Source organism: Dreissena polymorpha, chromosome 8 (assembly GCF_020536995.1).
Source record: "Dreissena polymorpha isolate Duluth1 chromosome 8, UMN_Dpol_1.0, whole genome shotgun sequence".
NCBI lineage: Eukaryota > Metazoa > Mollusca > Bivalvia > Myida > Dreissenidae > Dreissena > Dreissena polymorpha.
In genome coordinates, this window is record NC_068362.1 from 14,579,523 (window position 1) to 14,602,556 (window position 23,034).

At 33.8% G+C, this 23,034-nt stretch overlaps 1 protein-coding gene across 14 annotated transcripts in view; it reads right to left on the reverse strand.

Moving 5' to 3' along the window:
• LOC127841181 (uncharacterized) overlaps positions 1-16,217 on the reverse strand; it is a 28,421-nt gene extending 12,204 nt beyond the window's left edge. For 8 of the 14 annotated variants that reach the window (XM_052369832.1, XM_052369837.1, XM_052369838.1 and 5 more), the window contains exon 1: positions 11,295-11,355. In XM_052369832.1, coding sequence (XP_052225792.1) covers positions 11,295-11,314 — 20 coding nt within the window. In that variant the 5' untranslated portion in view covers positions 11,315-11,355. Of the gene's footprint in view, positions 1-11,294; positions 11,358-16,083 lie in introns of those variants that run through there. The other 6 variants (XM_052369842.1, XM_052369839.1, XM_052369833.1 and 3 more) reach the window with 5 other exon arrangements.
• Between the last annotated feature and the right edge of the window lie 6,817 nt (positions 16,218-23,034).

Sequence of the window (23,034 nt, forward strand, 5' to 3'; positions counted from 1 at the left end):
AATTTTGATTAAAATTTTCAATATGAAAATTCTTGATTCGAAATATTGTCTAAGTGCAGAAATTACGAACGAAATATAAACTAAGCAAATGCACATGTTGTAGACAACCACTGTGTCTTACCCGATTTGTTAAAGTATTTCGTTGAAAAAAGTTTACACAATCACTTTAATTAATTAATTTGTCATAAACAAAAGTGTTTTATGTTTAGTTTATTGCACAACTCATTGAAGTCAGGAATACACATCCAGCGCTTAAACTGACCTTTTTTTAATTAAAAGGCTAAATAATCACAAAATGAAGTATCAGCTATTTGTTCTACCATATAATGCAAACAAATGTACTTGTTAGTATTCTGATTTTATAAAATATATACAAATTTTTGCTAATCCTCGCGCATTTACAATAAAATAATCAACCAAAACTGTGTCAATTGATGCAAACGTCCATTTAATGCAAGAAGAGGACAATATATTGTTCTGCAGCGTTAAACTGCCTTAAGGTTATTACACTTGTCAAATACAGATTTTTTTCATGTCAAACGAATGGCGAAGAGATGGTCAAAACGATAATTCATACTAATATTCATCGATATTTTAATCGATATTTGTTTTATTTTTTTACCAGAAAAATATAGCTGTGGGAAACAATCACCAATTATAAAAATTCTCAAGAAAAAAAGGAAAACGTATCAAAACGTAATACAATGTATTATGTACATTTATTTAATGCTAGCAAAATGTGAGTCAATGTAAACTAACACTCTCAAGTTTGATTTGATTTCACTATTTTACCATTACAGTGGCGCATTATAGATAACGAAGAACGTTTTTGTAGGGTATGAATGTTTAACATATACATGTTAGTCTCAATGGTAGAATCTCTATTCGCATGCACGCGTTTTTTTGTAGTATGCAAGTATGTTCATGAAAACAAATTATTTTTGTTTGATTAGCTTTGTATCGTTCCTTTACTGCGTATGTAAAATTGTTTTGATTATAGCCTTTCTAGCCAATATCAATAATATATTATTTCTAATAGATACATTTGTGTATGGAATGGAATACCGATAATTGGTCAAGTCATGTTAAGAATAACAATTTATACCCTTGATAAGCCCCATTAAGTGTAATGTATGCATTTTGCTTTTAGTAAGGTACTGTATGAGCCATCGTTACCTGATCTCGATACACATATTTAATACCGCTACCTTGATAGCAGGCCTTATATAACGCTGTCTATTTTTTAAATATAAATTCAACAGGAAGTTGTCACGTCAGTCGGTGTATGGAGGCAGGCCAAATAACTCGGAATCAACTATAAAGTCATTCTTTTAAGTACACTAGTATCTAATTTAATAAGACAAACAATTTGAAACCAATATATAATACATTTTAGACACACGAAAAAACAACAACAACAACAGCAAAAACATGTTGTTTTACAAATGTTAAGCACAAATACCAAGTGTTAACAAATCAAATGTAAACAAAATCATTCCCGCTAAAAATCGTAGAAGAGTCGTAGCGATTTGTTTTACGTATTTCTTTTAAAATGGTGACTTGGAGGTAGTGTAACGTAACGAATATTTGGATCATAACTGTATTGACACAATTACCCAAATTTCATAATATATTCAAAAGGCAGTCACGCTTTGACCAGCATTTCATTGCCTCGGGTATAAAACGTCAAAAATCGGTCAATTTCGTATGTATTCGTTATGTTTCCGTCGCAACATCATATTAAAGTTGCAATCGTTCGACATGCACACGGCCCGTCAGAATTTGCATACGTTACATTGTTTATAAAATAATAATATATTAAATGGAATACAGAACACCGTAATGCTTTTATATCCGAAATATCAATGGACAATGCAACTCCCGATTCCCAGTTAAAGAATGGTATAGACGATATTATTAACACGGATGATTTGGTGTTAATGTTTACCTATTATTTAACGACAAAAGCAACCCTTTTTTCATGCGATCTGTAAAATCCAAGACACAAACATTTGAGACACATGATAACAACAAACAAAAATGGTACAATGAGGACTGTAAACAGAAACGTAAAGAATATAAAGAGGCTGTCTACTATTTTAATTTAAACAAGGGCGATAACGCCCGACCAATAGTACTTGCGAAAAGAAAATCTTACAAATATTTATGTGCAAAATGGATACTATGAAATCTAAATCACCTAAAGAATTTAGGAAATTGTTAAGTAAACCGCGTACGAATCAGAAAGGTGAAACAATACATTTAAACGAGTTTGTCGACCATTTTAGATCTCTTGCAAATAGCGGGGCTCTTCGTAATAATGAAAACAGTTTTTATTTTGTTAAAATTTTGACAATTGTAACGAAAGGGTTAGTTCTTATCCTGAACTAGACAGACATATTTCGTTGGAAGAACTTATATCGGCCACCAAACGTTTGGGTAACAATAAGGCATGTTCGTCGGATAACATCATATATGAGAATTTCAAAGAGAGTATTTATGTTATAGGACCTGCATTGGAACTGCTATTTAATTACATACTAATATCCGGAAAATTTCCCAGTAGATGGTCGACAGGCCTGATTATCCCCTGTATAAAAAGGGAGACCCTTCAGTCCCATATAACTATCGGGGTATTACTCTTGTGAGTTGCTTTGCAAAGCTATTCACAAGTATTTTGGACGAGCGTTTACAAAAGTTGGCACTTGAAAATGATATTTTAACAAATGCACAGTTCGAGATCGAACCGGGATACAGTACAGTAGACGCAATTTTCGTTTTACAATCATTGATTGATAGTCGCTTAGATGATTGGTAAAAACTGTTCTGCTGTTTTGTCGATTACGTAAAGGCTTATGATTTAACGGGTCGCATACATCTTTGGTTTACACTTATTCAGTCAGGTATCGACGGTAAATTATTGGCCGTAATAAGGTCATTATATGACCAAATTAAATTAGGTGTTAAAAATTTGAATAGCAACTCAGAAATCTATAAATCCGGCATAGGCTTATTGCAAGGGGAAACGTGTTCACCGATTATGTTTTCTCTGTTCCTAAATGATATTGAAATGAACTTACAACGTGATATAAATGCTGGCATACCCATTGACTAACTATCAATTTATCTTTTGTTATTTGCCGATTATACAGTACTATTCTCTGAATCAGCGGAGGGATTACAATCGTCGTTTAATTATTTAAACGAATATTGCAATATATGGAATATAACTGTAAATATTGGAAAGACAAAAACTGTTATCTTTCATAAAGACCGTTGTCCAACCGGGTACAGTTGGTTTTATAATAAGAAATCCAATTTAAGTCGTAAACAATTTCAATTACCTTGGTATAGTTATGTCGAGTAGCGGCGCCCATATACAGGCTACAAACACGCTGTCGGCAAAAGCGTTCCGGGCGATGAACTCATTGTTTAGTATTACGAAATCGCTAAATTTACCAATCAAAATAATGTTTAATTTGTTTGATGCATATGTTGCTTCGATCCTTTATTATGGTTGCGAGACTTGGGGATTTACTAAGGCGGAAAATATTGAGCGTGTACAGCGTAAATTCTGTAAATGGCTGCTTAATGTAAAACCCTCTACACATTCAAATGCATTGTATTCCGAAGTTGGAAGATATCCGTTGTATATTTGCCGTTATTTGCGAAAAGTAAAATATTTTTTAAAGACTTTTTGACTTTAAATCTTTCAATTGTATTTTAAACAATATTATTCGTAAACAATGCGAAGAAGCAAGAAGCATTACACGTTCCAAATCTTGGGCATGCAAAGATCGAAACCTTTAACAAGAATCTGGTTTTAACGATGTTTGGTTGTATCCAGAATCCGTTCATTTAAACACCTGTATTCCATTTTTTCGAAACCGTTGCAAAGATGTTTTTATTTCAAATTGGAGAGCGGACGTTAATGAAAGTTCCTCATTGTACCTTTACAAAGAATTAAAACCTATTTTTGAACTATCAGTTTTCTTAGATATCTTGGAGAACTCCAAATTCAGAGATATCATTGCAAAAATGCGGTTATCATCCCATTGCCTTTTTATTGAAACTGGTAGACATCAAAATATTCCCAGAATGAGCGAATACGTAAAAACTGTTCAATAAACGAAATTGAAGATGAATACCATTTTGTACTAATTTGTCCTTTAAATGACATTTTGAGAAATACTTATTTGCCTAACCTTTACAAAAGAAAACCAAGTATGTTTAATTTTGTGCAATTATTAAATTAAACTTAAAAAACGATGTTAATTCGTCTAGCTTATTTTTGCATCAAAGCTTTTAAACTTAGGACTGACAATATAAAATTATGTAATATTATTTTTCAATGTGAAAGTATCTTTGCAAAAGTAGATATATTCAATTATTTATATGTGAATTGTTGAAGTATTACCTTTTACCATGTACATTTGTTTTTTCTGTTCATATTGTTGTGACGATGAGCTGTAAATGCTTAAGTCGAAATAAACAATTGTTCTGTTCTGACATCTGTATTTTGACTTTAGTACCAGAACAGTATCACACACAGAGCCGAACATAGAAGAAACACAATTTGTTTAGTAGCGGGGCGGCTGCGGCCGTTACGCCGTATGTATCTTGCTGTTCAGAATATTTTATGGACATTTAAATCGTTTGTGTCAGAATGTAATCAACAAAAATAAATAACTATGAAAACAGAAATAGACTTGTGTACGTTTTTTATGTTTCTAAGACTTGTAACAGTAGAATAAGCATTAAACAGGCCACTGCCTGATCGTTTAGAAATATATCACGCTCGGCACGAATAAAACAACGAATGGGCAAGCCTCGCCTGATATAGTACACAACTATCAGACAGTAACCTTCTATTCAAAATAATAAATTAAAATAATTGTAAATGTAGGTTTTGGTATAACTAATATTTGTCTCGGTGCTTTTCCAATATGTTTGTTCAACCCGTTGAACTTACTAAAATACTTCGGATTATTTTATTTGGATAATAGATCATTAGATCAAACCTTAGTAGAAATATATTGCAATTACTATTTTAAATATCTAACCTGTATATACAATGATGTTCATTTAGATGTCGTAAACTTGTTTTTTTATGTGTATCAAAGAAAATGCCACTTCATTGTTCGGCTTCAATGAGGAATTTGGAGCCAGTTTTATATTCCTTATTCAAACCGAATCGTTAGCATTATATTTTTTCAGCTTATATCGTTAAATAACATATACATTATGAATGTAACACAACACTTCTATTTACAGAATCAAGCCAAATTAACGCACACAACATAAATCACAAAATTTAATACCATAAAGTGAACGTCTAAAAAATAGACCTCCGAACGTATTACCAGGTGCTGATTCGGGGCCATGTAATGTATTTTTATTGACGAAAATGTCACTTCCTTATTTAGCCTGAATCGAGAATAAGGAACCTGTTCCGCAAAAACGTAACTAGGTTTACAATAAATAAAATGAAGAAAACATGTATTGCAATACATATGTTAAATAAGAAACCTAAATATACCATAATTTATATTTATGTGCGTTGCAAATTCATTTAATGAGGCTGTGCTCTTAAGCAGGATAATGCTAGTTTCTTATTTTGCTTGAATAAGGAACAATTAACTATTTTCTTTTCTCTTTTTAAGTATTTTTCATTCGCAAAAAAAACCTTTATTATCTCACACATACATATACATTTATTAATAGGTTTTATGTTGTGCTGATGACAAGCTAGTATTCGCAGAAAATTCTCGCTCGATTTAAACAAGAAGTCCTATTCAAGCACAAAGAAGAATCATGAACATGTATCGTGATACTTCAGGTTAATGTAGTATAGGCACTTTGTTTTTATTTAGTTTAGATTTGTATGTATTATTCATCTTCAGATGCTAATGTAAAATAGGCTAAGCTTGAATAAAAATTAAGGGAATGTTCGGGTGTGTGATAACATTAATATATCTTTACGTGATATATACGAATATACATAATCAATTGTAAGCAAAAGAAGAAATGAAACCAATTTACTGTGCATTTTCCATCATCTTGTCGTTATCATCTGTACCATTCGCGTATACTTTTCCAGAGATGTCGATTGCAATATATTCATATATATTCGTATATATCTGATAAAGATGTTCTATATTCATATGCACCGTTTCACAGGGTCACTGTAGTATATGGTGTTGGTGTATAACTATATATACTAAGCCCATCATGTGGACTCAAATATCCTGGCTTACTATCTTATTAAACAGTTCAAAGTTAATATCTACAATATTCATGAGAGGGTATAAGCAATTGAACATACTTGATAACTTTAGTGTGCTGTATATGAGTTAATTGTATACTAACATTGACTTTTGGATAAGTAATATTTATAGTAATATTAAATATCGTATTTTATTATGCTGTTTACAAGTCTTTTTAATAAAAACATTATAATGAATTGTATCGAAATAGTATAACATCCTGTTGGTATTATAAAGAAGAAAACTACAAATATGTCATTCAAAAGAGATTGATATAAAGTCAAAGTTGCGTTTCAAGAGATGTTTTTAACACAAATTTGACCTGAAAATGCAAATCGGACATAAGGCGAAAGCTCACCTCACGCATGCTAAAAACATTGTTTCTAAATAATGACCATGTTTGACAGTACAATGTGAAAATCAAATGTTTTCCATATGTGTATTATATATTTTTCAAACAGCTGCAACTTGTACAATAACTGTTTTTCGGTAGTATCATGACGGTGCTTTTTAAAATTCATATTGTTGTTGTCAATTTACAATCCCAATCTACGAGAAGGTCATCCAGGATGAAATATCATTATATGTCGTGTTGCAATTTGTAAACAATTTGTAAACATCTGCACAACTACGAACAGCACAATCAATATGATCACCTATCGATTGGCTTCATTCCAGAAAAAATGCAGAAATATCACCTTAAAACCAACAATGTATAGTCGTCAACAAACGAATGGGAATCTGTCTGCAAAAAGTCAGTGCACGAAACAAGACACTTGCGAATGAAGCTTGAACAACATAACGTTATCTAAAGAAGTTCAAAAGAACCAGGAAAAGGCTACTTTATGGAAAATCGCGAATATTCGCCCAGATAGCCTTTAGCACGTGAATTTCCTGTCTCGTTTGTGCTGCTTAAACAACACCGGAACAATCCAACTTATGTTAAAATTGCACACTCCTGCAAATGCTCAGCAAATTGGTAAAATCACTTTTTGAGTGTCCCGTTACCGACTCGATGATAGGTCTACAAACGTAACAAGAAACAGTAGGGCCATTAAGCGCACCACTGCACGAACTTTGATGAAAAACGCAGGACCTGCAAGACCTGTGATGTACCTCATGGGAATGATTGATTATTAAGTACTAGAGGTAGTAGAATTAGAAGTGGTAGTAGTAGTAGTAGTAGAAGTAGTAGTAGTAGTAGTAGTAGTAGTAGTAGTAGTAGTAGTAGTAGTCGTAGTAGTAGTAGTCGTAGTAGTAGTCGTGTAGTAGTAGTAGATAGTAGTAGTAGTAGTAGTAGTAGTAGTAGTAGTAGTAGTAGTAGTAGTAGTAGTCAGTAGTAGTAGTAGTAGTAGTAGTAGTAGTAGTAGTCGTAGAGTCAGTAGTAGTAGTAGTTAGTAGTAGTAGTAGTAGTAGAAGTAGTAGTAGTGTAGTAGTAGTAGTAGTAGTAGTAGTAGTAGTAGTAGTAGTAGTAGTAGTAGTAGTAGTAGTAGTAGTAGTAGTAGTAGTAGTAGTAGTAGTAGTAGTAGTAGTAGTAGTAGTAGTAGTAGTAGTAGTAGCAGTAGTAGTAGTAGAAGTAGTAGTAGTAGTAGTAGTAGTAGTAGTAGTAGTAGTAGTAGTAGTAGTTGTAGTAGTAGTAGTAGTAGTAATAGTAGAGTAGTCGTAGTAGTAGTAGTAGTAATAGTAGTCGTAGTAGTCGTAGTAGTAGTAGTAGTAGTCGTAGTAGTAGTAGTAGTAGTAGTAGAAGTAGTCGTAGTGGTGTTAGTCGTAGTAGTAGTAGTAGTAGTAGTAGTAGTAGTCGTAGTAGTAGTAGTAGTAGTAGTAGTCGTAGTAGTAGTAGTAGTAGTAGTACTAATAGTAGTAGAAGATGTAGTTCAACATGTACAATAGTTATATAAAGTAGTTATTAACACCCTTACTGTAGCACTTGCGTGCCAATCATTCAATGCTACAAAAAGGCACGATACATAACTCAGTTGTGCTTCTAGGATATTTAAGTGCCGTTGAGGTCGCCGTTGTGCAATGGATATGGTGTCACGGGTTCGATCAGCACTGTGGGAGAGTTCTTTAGATCTTCTCCAACGACATCAAGTTTTGGTTATAGGCCCAGAGAACGGACTCTAGTTTGTTTAAATAAGCATAAGGATTGCGACGCAAGTTTGCTTAAATAGATGGGTTTAAACTAAGCTAAAAGCTTTTAAGTGTTGTATAATAGGCAACAAACATCATCCCCAAATAGTGAGTGTGTTTTAATTCGATGTAATTGTAGCAAATATTGAAACTCTGATGTTCTCATTGTTTCTTTTTGTTTTGGCTAACGTATCAGACCACCGTATAAACAAGTAACGTAAGAAAAAACTGCCTTTTTTTGTTAAACTTGTCGGAACAGTTGCTGTTATAAGTTTTGCTCACATTTGCACTTTTATCTATAAAAGCTTAACTTAATTCATTGTTTCAAGAGACATAACAAGTTTGATTAATAATATTACATCTTGGGGAGATTCAAACAGAAACGGAGACCGGGTTTGATGGTTTTTTCAATTTCTTTTATTATTTCATTTCATATTCGTAAAATTGCATCGTTATATATGTCATGTTTAGCCCGACATAAGATATTTTATTCAAGTCGTTTTATGATTGAATCTCCGTTTTGTTTAATCAACGTTGAATAAAAGCACAAGCTGCCGACATGTATTAATAGTTATTTCCCTTTTCCGGTTAAAGTGACTTAATGCCTTGATGTTGAAGCGGAGTTCAATTTTCTTTTTGAATGATTATGTAATACATTAATTAAATACCGCTCAATTTGTTCTTGTATAGCAAAGCTTTTAAATCTACAGAGGCTGTTGTTTTTTCAATTTCCTTAAAACATAGCAATTTAGTGTACGTTTGATGGCAGTTCATTGTCAGCATACGGACATGTCTCAACCACATCAAACAAAACATCAGATAATCAAAAGGTGGAATAATACTCGTTTATGATTATATGATTTATAATTATTGCCTGGTCATGTTCTCAAATTGTAATTCATGAATATCATTACATTTATCGTGTTTATGATATCGTTATCACTTCCATTTATATTGTGGTGTACAGAACATAGACATATATTTGATTCCGTGAAACGACATACGTGTCATTAAAAATGAGTAAATAATCAATAAGTAAAGTTAAATACACCAGCATGTTTGTAAGATTTCTATATATTTAATGTTCTATTGATGAATTTTAACTTCGCGGAATCATGCACAAATGAAGCATATTTTAAATTGTCTAAAGTTTTAAAAATTGCGCGTTTAAGGACATGCATTTCATTGCAAACTTTCTTGAAATATCCGAAACAACTTTTGCAACAATTTGTTTTGTCCATAATTTATTGCAGAATAAGCCATACGTGTTTCTCCCTATAATAAAGGCGTTACGGATCTTTTTAAATTCAAAAATATATGCCAAAAGTGCTTTTAAAATAGAGTGCATTTATAATGAACAATACTCGGCACACATTTACACTTACTTAAACTCGAAAAAAGCAGGATGATTGATTTGGCATACCGACAATACACGTTTTTGTTGATTGAAGTGTGTTCAGTTTTCATTTATCTGCTCATTTTAGTTAATATAATTGATATATATATATATATATATATATATATATATAAATATATATATATATATATATATATATATATATATATATATATATATATATATATATATATATATATATATATATATATATATATATGTTGTTTATGCTCTATTTCTGACGAGCACAACAGAATAATAACCTAAGATTATCTCAATTGTATTTATTTCTTAAGAAAAAAAATCATTTACCGTTGCTTATAACAATTCATACAATGCGGACCATTCATACAAAGGGTGGAAAAAGCAAATGAAATATGCTGATTGAAAAGATTGCAATTTAAGTGTATATGTATTCTTACAAGTTACAAATATGTCCTCGTTCTGAAGTTAAAGGATAGGTACAGATAGTATTTTTGACATATATTTTATTTGAAAGGCATGGGTAATAACAAATGTGTGTTCGCATTAAATAAAACATTTTACATAGTATTGGTCCTTTCGTTTTGATACTCGAGCATTTTTAATAATTGATGCTTGTAAATATTCTACAGTTATTTAGCGAGCATTGTAGCGACATTGTTGATTACAAGATAACCACTGTCGTTCGATTCGCAACGAACGCAATGATTTTATACTTAAATACTATACAAATCGTTTATCTACGTTAAGTTACGTTATATCGCGCTCGGATGCCAACATATCACGATTTTACGATTGCAGAATCCTATGTCTGTTAAGAATGATCTCATGCTAACATACGAATATATACGGTTCGTTGGGAGTTGTTTCGCGGTTGTTTTATGATCACACATGATAAACATGATCTCGCTTAACGAATAAGTACGCTCTCGTACGAGTTAATTCGTTACTCTATTTTTATCAAGAATTAAAGTGTTCCGTCACAGTACGATTCGATGTTGATTGCGATATAAGATGCTGTCATCGTATTCACGATTAATCCGACAACTGGACCCAGCTGATATGAAAACTACCCGATTAACGTCCACATTATTGCGATCGCAACATTTCTCAAGAGATAAATAGGTTTCTCTTGGACGTACAAATCAATAAGATGTCTCGAGCGTCGTACCGATATATCCAATCATTTAGAAGTATTAGCACAACAAAGAACACGTTTGTATTTATTGTTTATAATACCTTTGTATTTATTGTTTATAATAAATATAGGTAATTGATAATTTCGTACATTGAATTGTAATAGAACCTGTATATGCTTCTTGATTTTCTTTCATTGCGGCATTAGAATATATAAATAAATTATTCATACTTTATATATATTGTGCAATATTGATGAATACTATTTAAATATATTGTAATAATATGTAATAAGTAGTATATCGAATACGTTAAAACTCCTTTGGTTTGTAGACTTGTATTCCATTAAATTATTAATACATGAATAAATAGTAATCGCTTACCTTTTTATCATACCATGCATCGTGAACAATTGTTTCTACCTGTGCGTGTACATAAACTTATGACCTATTTTATCTAACATACTGAATTGAGGATACGTTATCTACCTTCGAATAGTAAAGTGTCTTCAATGTTATAGATATGTATATGGTTATGGGTAAACTATGACCAAATACATTCAAAACGACGTATGCTAATATGTAAAATTGACATATATTGAGAATAAAGGGTAGAAACACTTTGTTTAAAAAAATCAACAAAACAAATTTCAGATATAGATGTAGAGGCGGCCGAGTTGATGTTGTTATATTTTTCCATTTTTGTTATGTGTCGCAAAAATAGATTATGAGTCAAAATGTGATGGTATTTATTTCAGATTTGCAAAAAATGGTCGAAATCGGCCAAGAAATGCCCCAAATCAGTACAAAGATAGGGCTTTTCAATTTCTGTCCATGGACAGTAACGATGTAAATTTAAACAAGCGCGGGTCACATGTTAAAGCCACGTGATTCGCTCGAGGCATGGCCTCGCCGGAAGAATGAACATAAATGCAGTCTCGGAGCACAGGTGTTGGGCGCGTGGCCAAGTCACTTAAACACTATTTATACGTCATAAAACAACTTTTTTAAAACAATTTTTTGGCTATTTTTTTCGTATCCAAATTGTTTGAACCCAAATTTTTGTTGTACCCAAAATTTTCATACCCACATTTTTTCGTAACCAATATGAATGCAATATTGGCACGAAAACAAATTGGGTACGAAATAAAATTGTTTACGAATTTTGGGTACGAATTTTTTATTAGGAAAGATGAGGTACCTGTAAGTATAACGGGGTACCCAAAAGTATCATTTGAAAATCGGTGTACGGTGAAGTATACTTCAAAGTACCCGAGACAAATGTTGCAGTGGGAAAACAATGGCTCACAAACTTGGTCCCATATGGGCAATATCTATCTAAATTAGACCTATTTATGTTTGGTCATAATTAGTACACCACCACTACCACCACCACCACCATTATCACCACCACAACCACCACCACCACCACCCACCACCACCACTACCAGATCCACCACCACCACCACCACCACACCACCACCACCACCACCACCACCACCACCACCACACACCACCACCACCACCACACCACACACCACCACCACCACCACCACCACCACCACCACCACCACCAACCACCACCACCACCACCAACCACCACCACCACACCACCACCACCACCACCACCACTTCCACCACCACCACCACCACCACCACCACCACCATCACCACCACCACTACCAACACCACCAACACCACCAACACCACCAACACCACCAACCACCACCGACACCACCACCACCACCACCATACCACCACCACCACCACCACTACCACCTACCACCACCCCCCACCACCAACAACAACAACAAAATCAACACCAACACCACCACCACAACCAACACCACAACAAACACCACCAACACACCACCAACACCACCACCACCACAACCCCCACCACCTCCCACCACCACCATCACCACCCCCACCCCACCCCATCCCCGACACCCCCACCAACACCCCCACCACCATCCCGACCACCACCACCACCACCACCACCACTACAACCACCACCACCACAACACCACCACAACCACCACCGCCAACACCACAACCACCACCACCACAAGCACCACTACTACCACCACCACCACTACAACCACCACCACAACCACGACCACCGCCATCACCACCACCCCCACCCCCACCACCACCATCACCACCACAACCACCACTATTACTACTACTACTACTACTACTTCTACTACTACTACAAGTACTACTACTTCTACTTCTACTACAACAACAACAACAACAACAACAACAACAACTACTACTACTACTACTACTACTACTATTACTTCTACTTATACTTATACAACTACTACTACTACTACTGCTACTACTACTACTTCTACTACTACTACCTCTTCTCCTCCTCCTACTACTTCTACTACTAATACTACTTATACAACTTATATCATTACTACTACTGCTACGTACTACTACTACTACTACTACTACTACTACTACTACTACTACTTCTACTACAACTTCACTTCTACTACTACTACATTACTATTCGCAATGGTTATTCGGATAATATTATCTAGTATCCAAATATATATGGGTATTTTAACAATTTGATAAGTAAATTTCAAAAGGCTACTTTCAACATCTTTGATTACATCACAAGAAATTACGACATTTAGCACTATTGAATTTTTTTTTAAGGATTGATTGTATTTGACAGAGACGGTGCGTCTATAACTGACTTCACCCACAACTAGATTGTACTAAGTCCCTGCCTTCTAAATATATCTGGTATTGTCGTTCACACATGCTCCAACATTGTTTTTTCAAACCGAGCTCGCTGACACTGCCCTTAAAGCGATAAATGTTTTCTGCTGCATGACTTTTCTCTATACTAGCACGGATGCTGCCACGGCTGGGAATCTTATATGATTGCTATCATCTCCTAGAAACCACTGCCCAACACTACGCTGAGTGGAAGTGGAAGACAAGCGCAGACAATCCAGTCTTCAAGTATACATATAACTTTCTCGGATGTTGATAACGACATATCAGACGACTATCCTTAGTCGAGATAGCTTGTTTTATAGACGACTCAGTCGCTTCAAGTGAGACCGTAAGTTGCTGGTACCTTTAGAGACTTACATATTATATTGACATCAGTATTATTGTTAAACTATGTAATTTTACTGCCAATATAATATGAAGATCTCTTAAGCAACAACTTGTGCTACTCTATTATCAGCATCACCTTTAACGGTTAATTTTCAACGTCAACAAGAACAGCATGTCTGGTATCATAGGTTTAAATTATAGCGCGTAATTATTCGACTATTCTCTGTGTCCTGTATAATCATTTGAATTCCTCGTGATAGCAAACATGTTGGTTATCGTATCTACAGTGTTATTCTAATGTAGGTCCTCTCGTGATCGCAGTAAATCATGTTATCAACCATATCTCGTTTTTGTGGAGGTCATATCCAAGGTTTAGTCTGAGTACAACTTGAACTATTTCCATTTGATGAGCGTAACAAGTTTTAAGTTTCACTGTATAATCATGCGATTTTGAATGGTGGAACTCGTGTTTGGTGAACCCTTCTAGGGCATAGGGCATTATTGATTGTGTATCTGGCACAATCAAATGTTGAGATTGAATCATAAATAGTTGTCATCTTATGCAATGGACAATTTGCCGTTTAGACATAATTTTGTATTAACGATACCGAAATGTAAATTATTCAAATATATGTCCTTAAGCAGTTGCCTTTTTCACTTGACAAAAAATGTGCATGTTAGATTATCAACACATAGAACCTATAACGTGTATTCCTTTAATAATAAAAAATATTTACTGTCCAAAGCCGTTTTTTTTATAAAAGCAGAATCTTATTTTAGTGAGTGTTACGTTCATTGATTTGTGTTTTAAATAAAGGCTACTCTAAGCATTGAATAGTTGTTTGAAACATACACGTGCCCATCTCAAAAATGGTCACTACTTGTAATGTGTTATGCATGTTTAAAGAGTAACTCATTTGCGTTATAAAATTGGAAATTTATTACTTTAAATCATCATTTTAAATATAACCTTTATATACGTAAATTCGTTATAATATAAAATTGTATATAGGATGATATGATTTAAGATGTTAAAACAGAAAGTAACACGCATATATTTTTAATTATGCCCCTTTCGAATTTGAGTCGTTTAGGTTGTTATTCAATCATTATATAAGATAATTAAACGCAATATAAGTTGTGTATGTCAGTCGTTTTTAGACTTATAAATGGGAAGTTGTTCGAGGTTTATATCGCAAATATGTTCATGTTCCTATATTTAACTTCTTACCAAGTAATTTGAGTTAGTTAAATAAACATTAAGTCTTTATCGAAAGCAGTAGGCTGGACTATTCGGACTTATGTAGTGTGATTTTATTTTGCTTACTTAATGCTACAAATGTATTACAGCCAATAAGTGAATGATTTCTGGAGTCTCATTATTCCTATGTATTTTTAGACAAAATAAAGTGTCGACCTGATTATTGATCCTTGGATATTGTAATCGCACAAAACGCAAGATTGCAAATCTAAAGACTTTGCACTCAAATATTATTTCCATTATGACAGTAAATGAACCGACACTGAAACAGGTAGTACTGGTACGTCTTCTTATCGTGTTTTAAATATATACATGTTACCGTTTATTGCAATGGTTAAGTGATGAACTTGGGATTGTGCTTATCCAATCAGTGGAAATGCAAATTAGCAAAATGTTAGCAAAGAAGACCTTGATAGTAATATAACATTATTATATTGTCAATTCACAATACGCACAGTGAAGTGTCGTTAAAATGACAAATGTATGCTTAAATGAAAGCCATATGACGTTTAACATAAGGATATTACATATGTCATATTCAAATTGTTTAAATTACTACCGAATAGTGAATTCAACACGATGGGGAAGGGGAAGGGACTACACACTATTATTCTACGCTTTCAACTTACGCTTTAAATACTTAATGTAGTAACTGTATACCTTTGCCTTAATCCATAATGTTCGTTAATAAGTTTTTTATTGTTACATGTCAGTCAAAAACTATTAGATGTGAAGACATACAGTATTGCGGATATAACTGTTACAAAACGACACGTTCACATGCAATACAAATTAATAAAAACAAGTTTTGAAAAAACTTACATTGATTGCGGGTCGGTCATGCTTGTCCTGAGTAATCATTAAATGTCCCTGTGATCGCACACAATTTTGTTATCGCCGCTTTAGCTTGATTTATATGTAGGTTTTCTCGCCATTGCATTTAACTATGTTATCATCCATATTTCGTTTAGGTTGGAGGTTACCTCCTTGATTGAATTAGAGGACATTTTGACAATTTTGTAGTTGATATCGTTGACGAGGTTTCAATGTAATTGTATCAATTGTGGTATATGGGACTTTGTCACCACAACATGTGCATAGTCCTCCTTTGTTTCTGTTTACAGCACCAACAAATTTTAAGAATAACGCGAAATAGATTTAAAGTATCTTATTACGCAACATAGACATACGTTGGTATCTTAGTTACTGGATCGTAAATGCCTATGACCAGGAGAGTTGATCACGTTAACTAATTTATAAGTTAGGTAAGTAAGACAAAGTGAAAGTAACGTTTGTTCATTTTGACCATTAAATGTGGTTGCCTGCCTAGGTTTAATAAAAGTTGGTTTCAAAATTTCCTACCTAAAAAGTTTAATATTCTTGTTTTTTTTCCTAACAATGTCAGTATTCATTCATTCAAATATCACAGTTAAACTATTATTTTGTTGCTAAAATTGTTGAGCGGTAGATTGTTATAAGAACACCATATGCATTTAAGAAAGCAATTTAATTGTTTCTGGATGACAGGAAGGACACAATAATTGAGGTCAAAAATGAAATTGATCTTAGATTCGTTCTGCTCATTGAAGAATACAAGTTGTGTGTTTTAACATAAAAATGAAAAGAGCATACCACACAAAAGACAGGTATGCTTGTATCCTTTGGTAAGAAATCTTTTACTTACAATCGCATTGTTCTGTGGAATAGTCTCCCACAATCACTTAGGGATATCGAATCTTCCCACTCGTTTAAGCAAACCATCAAAACCCACTTAATGGTCAGTTGATTTTATCATAGTTATTTTAACTTAGCTTTAATTATCGTACCTGTTTTACTTCAATTTACTAAGATATCGACCGCTTTATTTTACTGCATATTGATATTAAATCATTGAATTTTTAAATAATATGTATAGTAGTTGGATAACAGTGTGACTGACAAATCTGTGATGCAACACTAATTTTGATACTCTTACACATGTGATATATATATAACGTGATTGCATTAAGCATTCCTCGCTGAACTCGTATGTTTGTGCTTACACGGTCATTACCATTGTTACAAGTAACATGACTTTCTGTATCAGGCTGCAAATATCAGGGACCACAATGTAAATAAGTGAAATCATGTGTGTTATGCCTGATAATGGTTAGCATTTCATAGTATTTATTTGTTTGAACTTATATTTGTTATATTATGCCATGTACTACTTTACTAGTCATTCATCAGTATTTGTTAGTATGTATCTATTTATTTGTATCTTACCAAGATGTGTGTATCCGTGCCAACATAAACTACTTGCCGATATCAACAATTGCCTGCTAGAAGATCAAAGATATTACAGGTACAAATGCCGCCTGCAAAAAAAAGTGTTAAAGTCAATATTAATAATTGTTTGTATACAACTAAATGTATATATAAATGATTTGTATATTGGATAGTAAAACATTTGTTAATATTGGCGAGAAAGGTATCCAAATAAGAAGTTAAACTCTTAAAATGAGCAAGCATCAAAATCGTACATCCCATACATATACATTAGTAACCCACAACCGCACACCACAAATAAATGCACACATTATCGTTCGCAGACAAACATAAAGCAATCAATATAGTTCTACACATTCTTATCAGGTGTTCGCTATTCTGTCATTATGAACCCTTCATATGTGTGACTATTGTCATGCGCGTCTGCCCTGGTATCGGTCTGAATTAGACAGGGGTATGGCCCAAGCTGTTTGTCATAGAGGTCGCTGCAATATTCACTCAACCTGTTCAGTGCAGGGACACTCACGGTAAGGCCGCTGCATATGGTCATCAAGTTGACAATGGTGTTACATTGCTCCTCAATCAACACCTTTATGTCCTCTTTCATTGTTTTCTTTGTATCTCTGTTCGTTATCTAGTACTTTGCGCTAAAGTTCTGGCTTGTGTACTTATCAAGCCCCATCTCTCTTCTTTTGTCACAGAGGTCCATGATCTTGGTCGTCACCCAAAGCTGGTTATTCATCCTCTCTTTCCCAAACACTTTATAGGCCGATGACAACAGTGCTTGCTTGATGTTGTTGGTGATATTCTCGATGTCACTGTCAAGGATGTTCAGGTCTGTAAACTTGACACATATCTCTGCTTGAAATGCTCCTGTTGTCTTTCAGGTCTTTGGATATGTTCTTTATCTTCAGGTTGATAGTAGTGAGCACAAAGTCACTGTCACTGTCTGCAAGGAAACGTTCGTGTGTTCGTCTTGTTAATGCAGGACTTGAACCGTTGCCGCGCCAGTACTCACTCGTTCTGATTGTGTTCTTGTCCGTTTGGAACATGCAATGTCGCTTTTCTGTACGCTTTCTGTTTTGTTAACTGCAAGAAATATTTAAATACTTCACTCTTTTGCAACTTTAAATAATACTATTTTGTGAAACATTTATAGAGACTTATACATTGATTGATCTACGAATGATACCGCTTTTCTAGAGTTTTAATATTTGGGCTAGTAAAATCTTAAGTTGTAGTCCTCTTAAAAATTTGATTCCCGTGGAGAAAAACTTGACTTCCGCGGATCCGACATTATTCAAATATTTCTTCTCTGAGTCGCTTGGTTTCAAGCTCTGATATTTGATTTGTGTTATTAGTTAGTGGTCCTTTAAATTTCTTGTTTACATATAGACCTTGTAGTTAAACTTTAATAACCGATGGTTGCCTGGGTTCAACTTATGCAATGGTATTTTCAGCGGCTAGCGTCAGCTTCACGTATTACTGTATACCCTAGTAATGGCGGATCATAAAAATCGTCTACTAGGAAATCGACATTTTAAGTGTACATTTAAAACAGTGTTCTGTGCTATCTGTCATGAACACTCTACTTCAGCTGACATATAACTAACTTTCGAAGTTTATACAGCATACTTATAATTTATTTTTCATGCATAAACTATTTATGCATGTACTAACACATATATAATTTTTATCCTGCCTCTGTTGCAATAATTGACCTATTGAAGCAGGGTCCCATAAACTAGTTGATCTCTTGGAACGGTAAGTACTTATTCCTACGCGCCGATTAACATGTTCTAATATTTGATCTTTTACAAAATATACATTCGAAGTTCTTGAAAAATGTTTTGTCAAAACAAAATGAAAATAAAAGTAATACATGTGTATTAAATTCAAGCAAACATAAGGCAATGAAGAAATCAATTTTGCCTTTAAATTCATTGACTCATAACCTTATATAGGTATCTAGTCACATCGGCAACTGCTTACTTCGGCACCTTAATATACAGGGTTTCTTTATATAAATAGAAAGTTTACACTCCACTAATACAAACTTATTTTCAGTTGTGTGCAATTGATTTTAATTTTCAATGAAATATCAACAAATCGAACAAACTAACTCTATATTTAAATGAAAATAAACATCCTTATTTGTAGGCGTAACTGTAAAACTTCACAATTTTACAGTTGTTTTGCACTAATTCATCGTGAACTATGACATTTAACTGTTCATCCGTCTCAGAGACACTCGTTTTAGTAAACGACCTTGAACAAAAATTAAGTTATTTGACGTTGCATTTTTCCATTTCTAGCAATACTATTATCATATTCTCGATTAATTTCTTATTTCTTCTAATATTATAAGAGAAAAGTATTAAAAGGAACAGTTTAATGTGGAACTATTTTGTTTGTGACACAATCAGGAGTTAGGAATGTTGTGTACATGTAGGAGGCCCGACTTGAATAATTATTGTGTTATGTTAATTAAGCATTTGTGTTAGATAAAATGAGTTAAAGACATACTTTAAAATGAAGCAGGTTATATCGCATACATGGTTGGTGCCGAGATGGAGAAAGTTTATCCGGTTCGGCCCGAAAGAGCAATTAGGGATCGCTAAAGCTCGCCCTACTTTCTTTTTCAAAGCATCACCGGAGAAACTTTCTCTATATCGTCACCAACCATGTATTCTCTATATATTATGTAAGAAGTTGATAAACTGGTTATCGTCAGTGTAGATACCGTGCATTTTATAGTTAGATCTTGTAACTGGTGGATATAAGTACATCTAGATACCTAGTGTATAAGGGCAATTGGCCATGGTAATGATATTTATGTACTGCCATCCTCCACGCCACGCATATAATGCCCCCGGCTCGAATGATCGGGGGTATATTGTTTTTGGCCTGTCTTTCTACTAATTCATTCATTGTGTGTGTCCGAAAACTTTAACCTTGGTCATAACTTTTGTAATATTTATATTTGGCATGCATGAGCATCTCATAGAGCTGCACATTTTAAAAGGTGAAAAGTCAAGGTCATCTTTCAAGATCAAAGTTCAAATATATGGCTTCAAAGCGGCGCAATAGGGGGCATTGTGTATCACAAATATAGCTCTTGTTTTTATAAAAGCATCGTATAAGCATAAGTGGATAGTCAACAAAACAACACTTGTAACCATTTAAGTACATACATTTTATTACCTGTCTCGATCTTTTGTGTAGCCTTCATATCAATACGATTGTGTTGAACGACTTTGCATGATTTCAACGTTATATGCACTTATTATAACTCCATAGCAAGCACGTTTGTGGAATTTGAAGTATTTTAATACGACTTTATCACCTTATTGTGGTAAAGGTGAATGAACAATCTTAGTTTTGATCGTACAAATTATCATGATGTATATATTTCATAAAGAAACAAGGAACATACTCATGTAAGTCGTCTTCACATTAAATATCTCAATCAAATAAATATACATTAATCTGTTTAATTTTTAGTATTGTTGTAGTACGCTCAGAAAAAGCTTTTAATGCAGTGTTCAAGTTGGATCGGTTATTTCGAAACATTTAGTCTTATCTCTTGCATTGAACTACCTTTCTCAAAACATATTGTAATAAAGAGGATGGTTCTGTTTAATAGGTTTATCTTGTTGATGGCTCACCAGGATTAGCCTTGATCCAGGAAGCATGAGGCACCTTATCACATGGTCATTGAATTGTACGCAATTCTTCCGAATGAAAATAGTTCACTTACCATTCCAAATAAAATAAATGAACGGTCTTACATGTATTTTTTTTTATTGAACATTGATTTGCGACATTTAACCGTAGATCACCAATTGATCCATTACCACTAGACACTAATAAAATCCATTAGTAGGATTCCATTGGTAAGACATGTTCAATAGGTAGCTTTATTAAGGCTGATTTTGGTACAAAATTCAAGTCAAACTTACTGATTACGTTTTAAATAAATACCAATGACAAATGTAATACTAAGTACTTTCGACGACAAAGTGGACATGATAGCTTAATAACATTTTTGCATTGGCATGTTAAGGAATAATTTTGATAATCCAAACACGTGTCCATACCCGATGCATCATTACGTATGCGAATCATCGCGCGAATATTTCCATGAATATGTGATCGTGATCGTTTGGCATAAGTTTTCAACATGCCGGTAAGTGGAAACGTGACAAAAACAGAACCACTATTTCTACACAAGGAGCTGCGGGAAGGATTTGATTCGTTGTCAGTTTAATTACTGTCAAAATCCGATGGCTCGAAATCGCTTGGCTCGAATTGCCGGTTGGCTCGAACTCTCCTCGAAGCACCGATTTGTTAATAGCTATATACTCATATACATTTCTGTCGGATGACTCGATTTCGCGAGGGTCACATAATCGGATGGCCCGAACTGTTTTAACAGTCCCGGTTACGATTTTCACGCGTTCGTTTGTTCGTTTGGCTCGAACTCATCTCGGGTCGCATGAATCCGTTTATCGATTAGCAGCGCTTGTTTAATGGCTCGCCGTAAGTGAAAACATGTCATCGACTTAATCGCTAACTAATTTGAATCAAAGATGACATGTTGTTTGCAATATGCCGATGCTGTATTAGTATGACTGGGAGCGCTGCATCACACAATGTACTATGTCAACTTGATGGAATAGACAACTTTGTATTAATACATCATGTAATGCTTAAACAAAACAATTTAATAAATACATGCCGGGCTGTTAAATATATCAGCGGTGTGCGTATAATGCATATGTATGTTTTGTTCTAAGTGCTGATCCTTACATATACCCGTAAATTTGATACGTAAAGACGGACTGACATACTATTGATTTATTGTATTATATGCGTTTGATTATATGCGTAACTGTTTTAAAATATCGATTATTAAAAACATTAAGTATATATTTTGTTATTATTAATTTAAAAGCAGAAATAAGTACGGAGTTCATGCAGTACTCTTCAGACGTAAATATATTGCAGATTCATGTTAGTAAACATAAGTATATTAGAAATCGTTTGGCTCGAATTTCAGATTACTCTAACTTTTGTTTTCGGTCCGGGAGAGTTCAAACCATCGGGTTTCGACTGTATATATTATATACATTTTGTATTTTTATTATAATAATTGAATCGTTAGTTTTTAAACGCCGTTTTCGTCGCACCGTTTTAAGTTTTATTTGAGCATTACTGTGATCGGATTATAACTATGCAAACACAATAGTCATACTATTGGTTTTATTACTCATAAAATACAACCCATGCTGAAAGCAATACAAATTTATGTTTAACAAGTAAGAAAACAACGCAAACATGTTAAAGAATTGTAGAATCGACATCACATTCTAAGGTTACTTTCGTCAAGAATTAAGGGCGAATAGAGATATGCAATGACATGATTGGAAAGCAAAACATTGTTTTTATATATTGTGTGCAATCAACAATTGTTCACAATACTTGGCCGTTTATTTGATATGC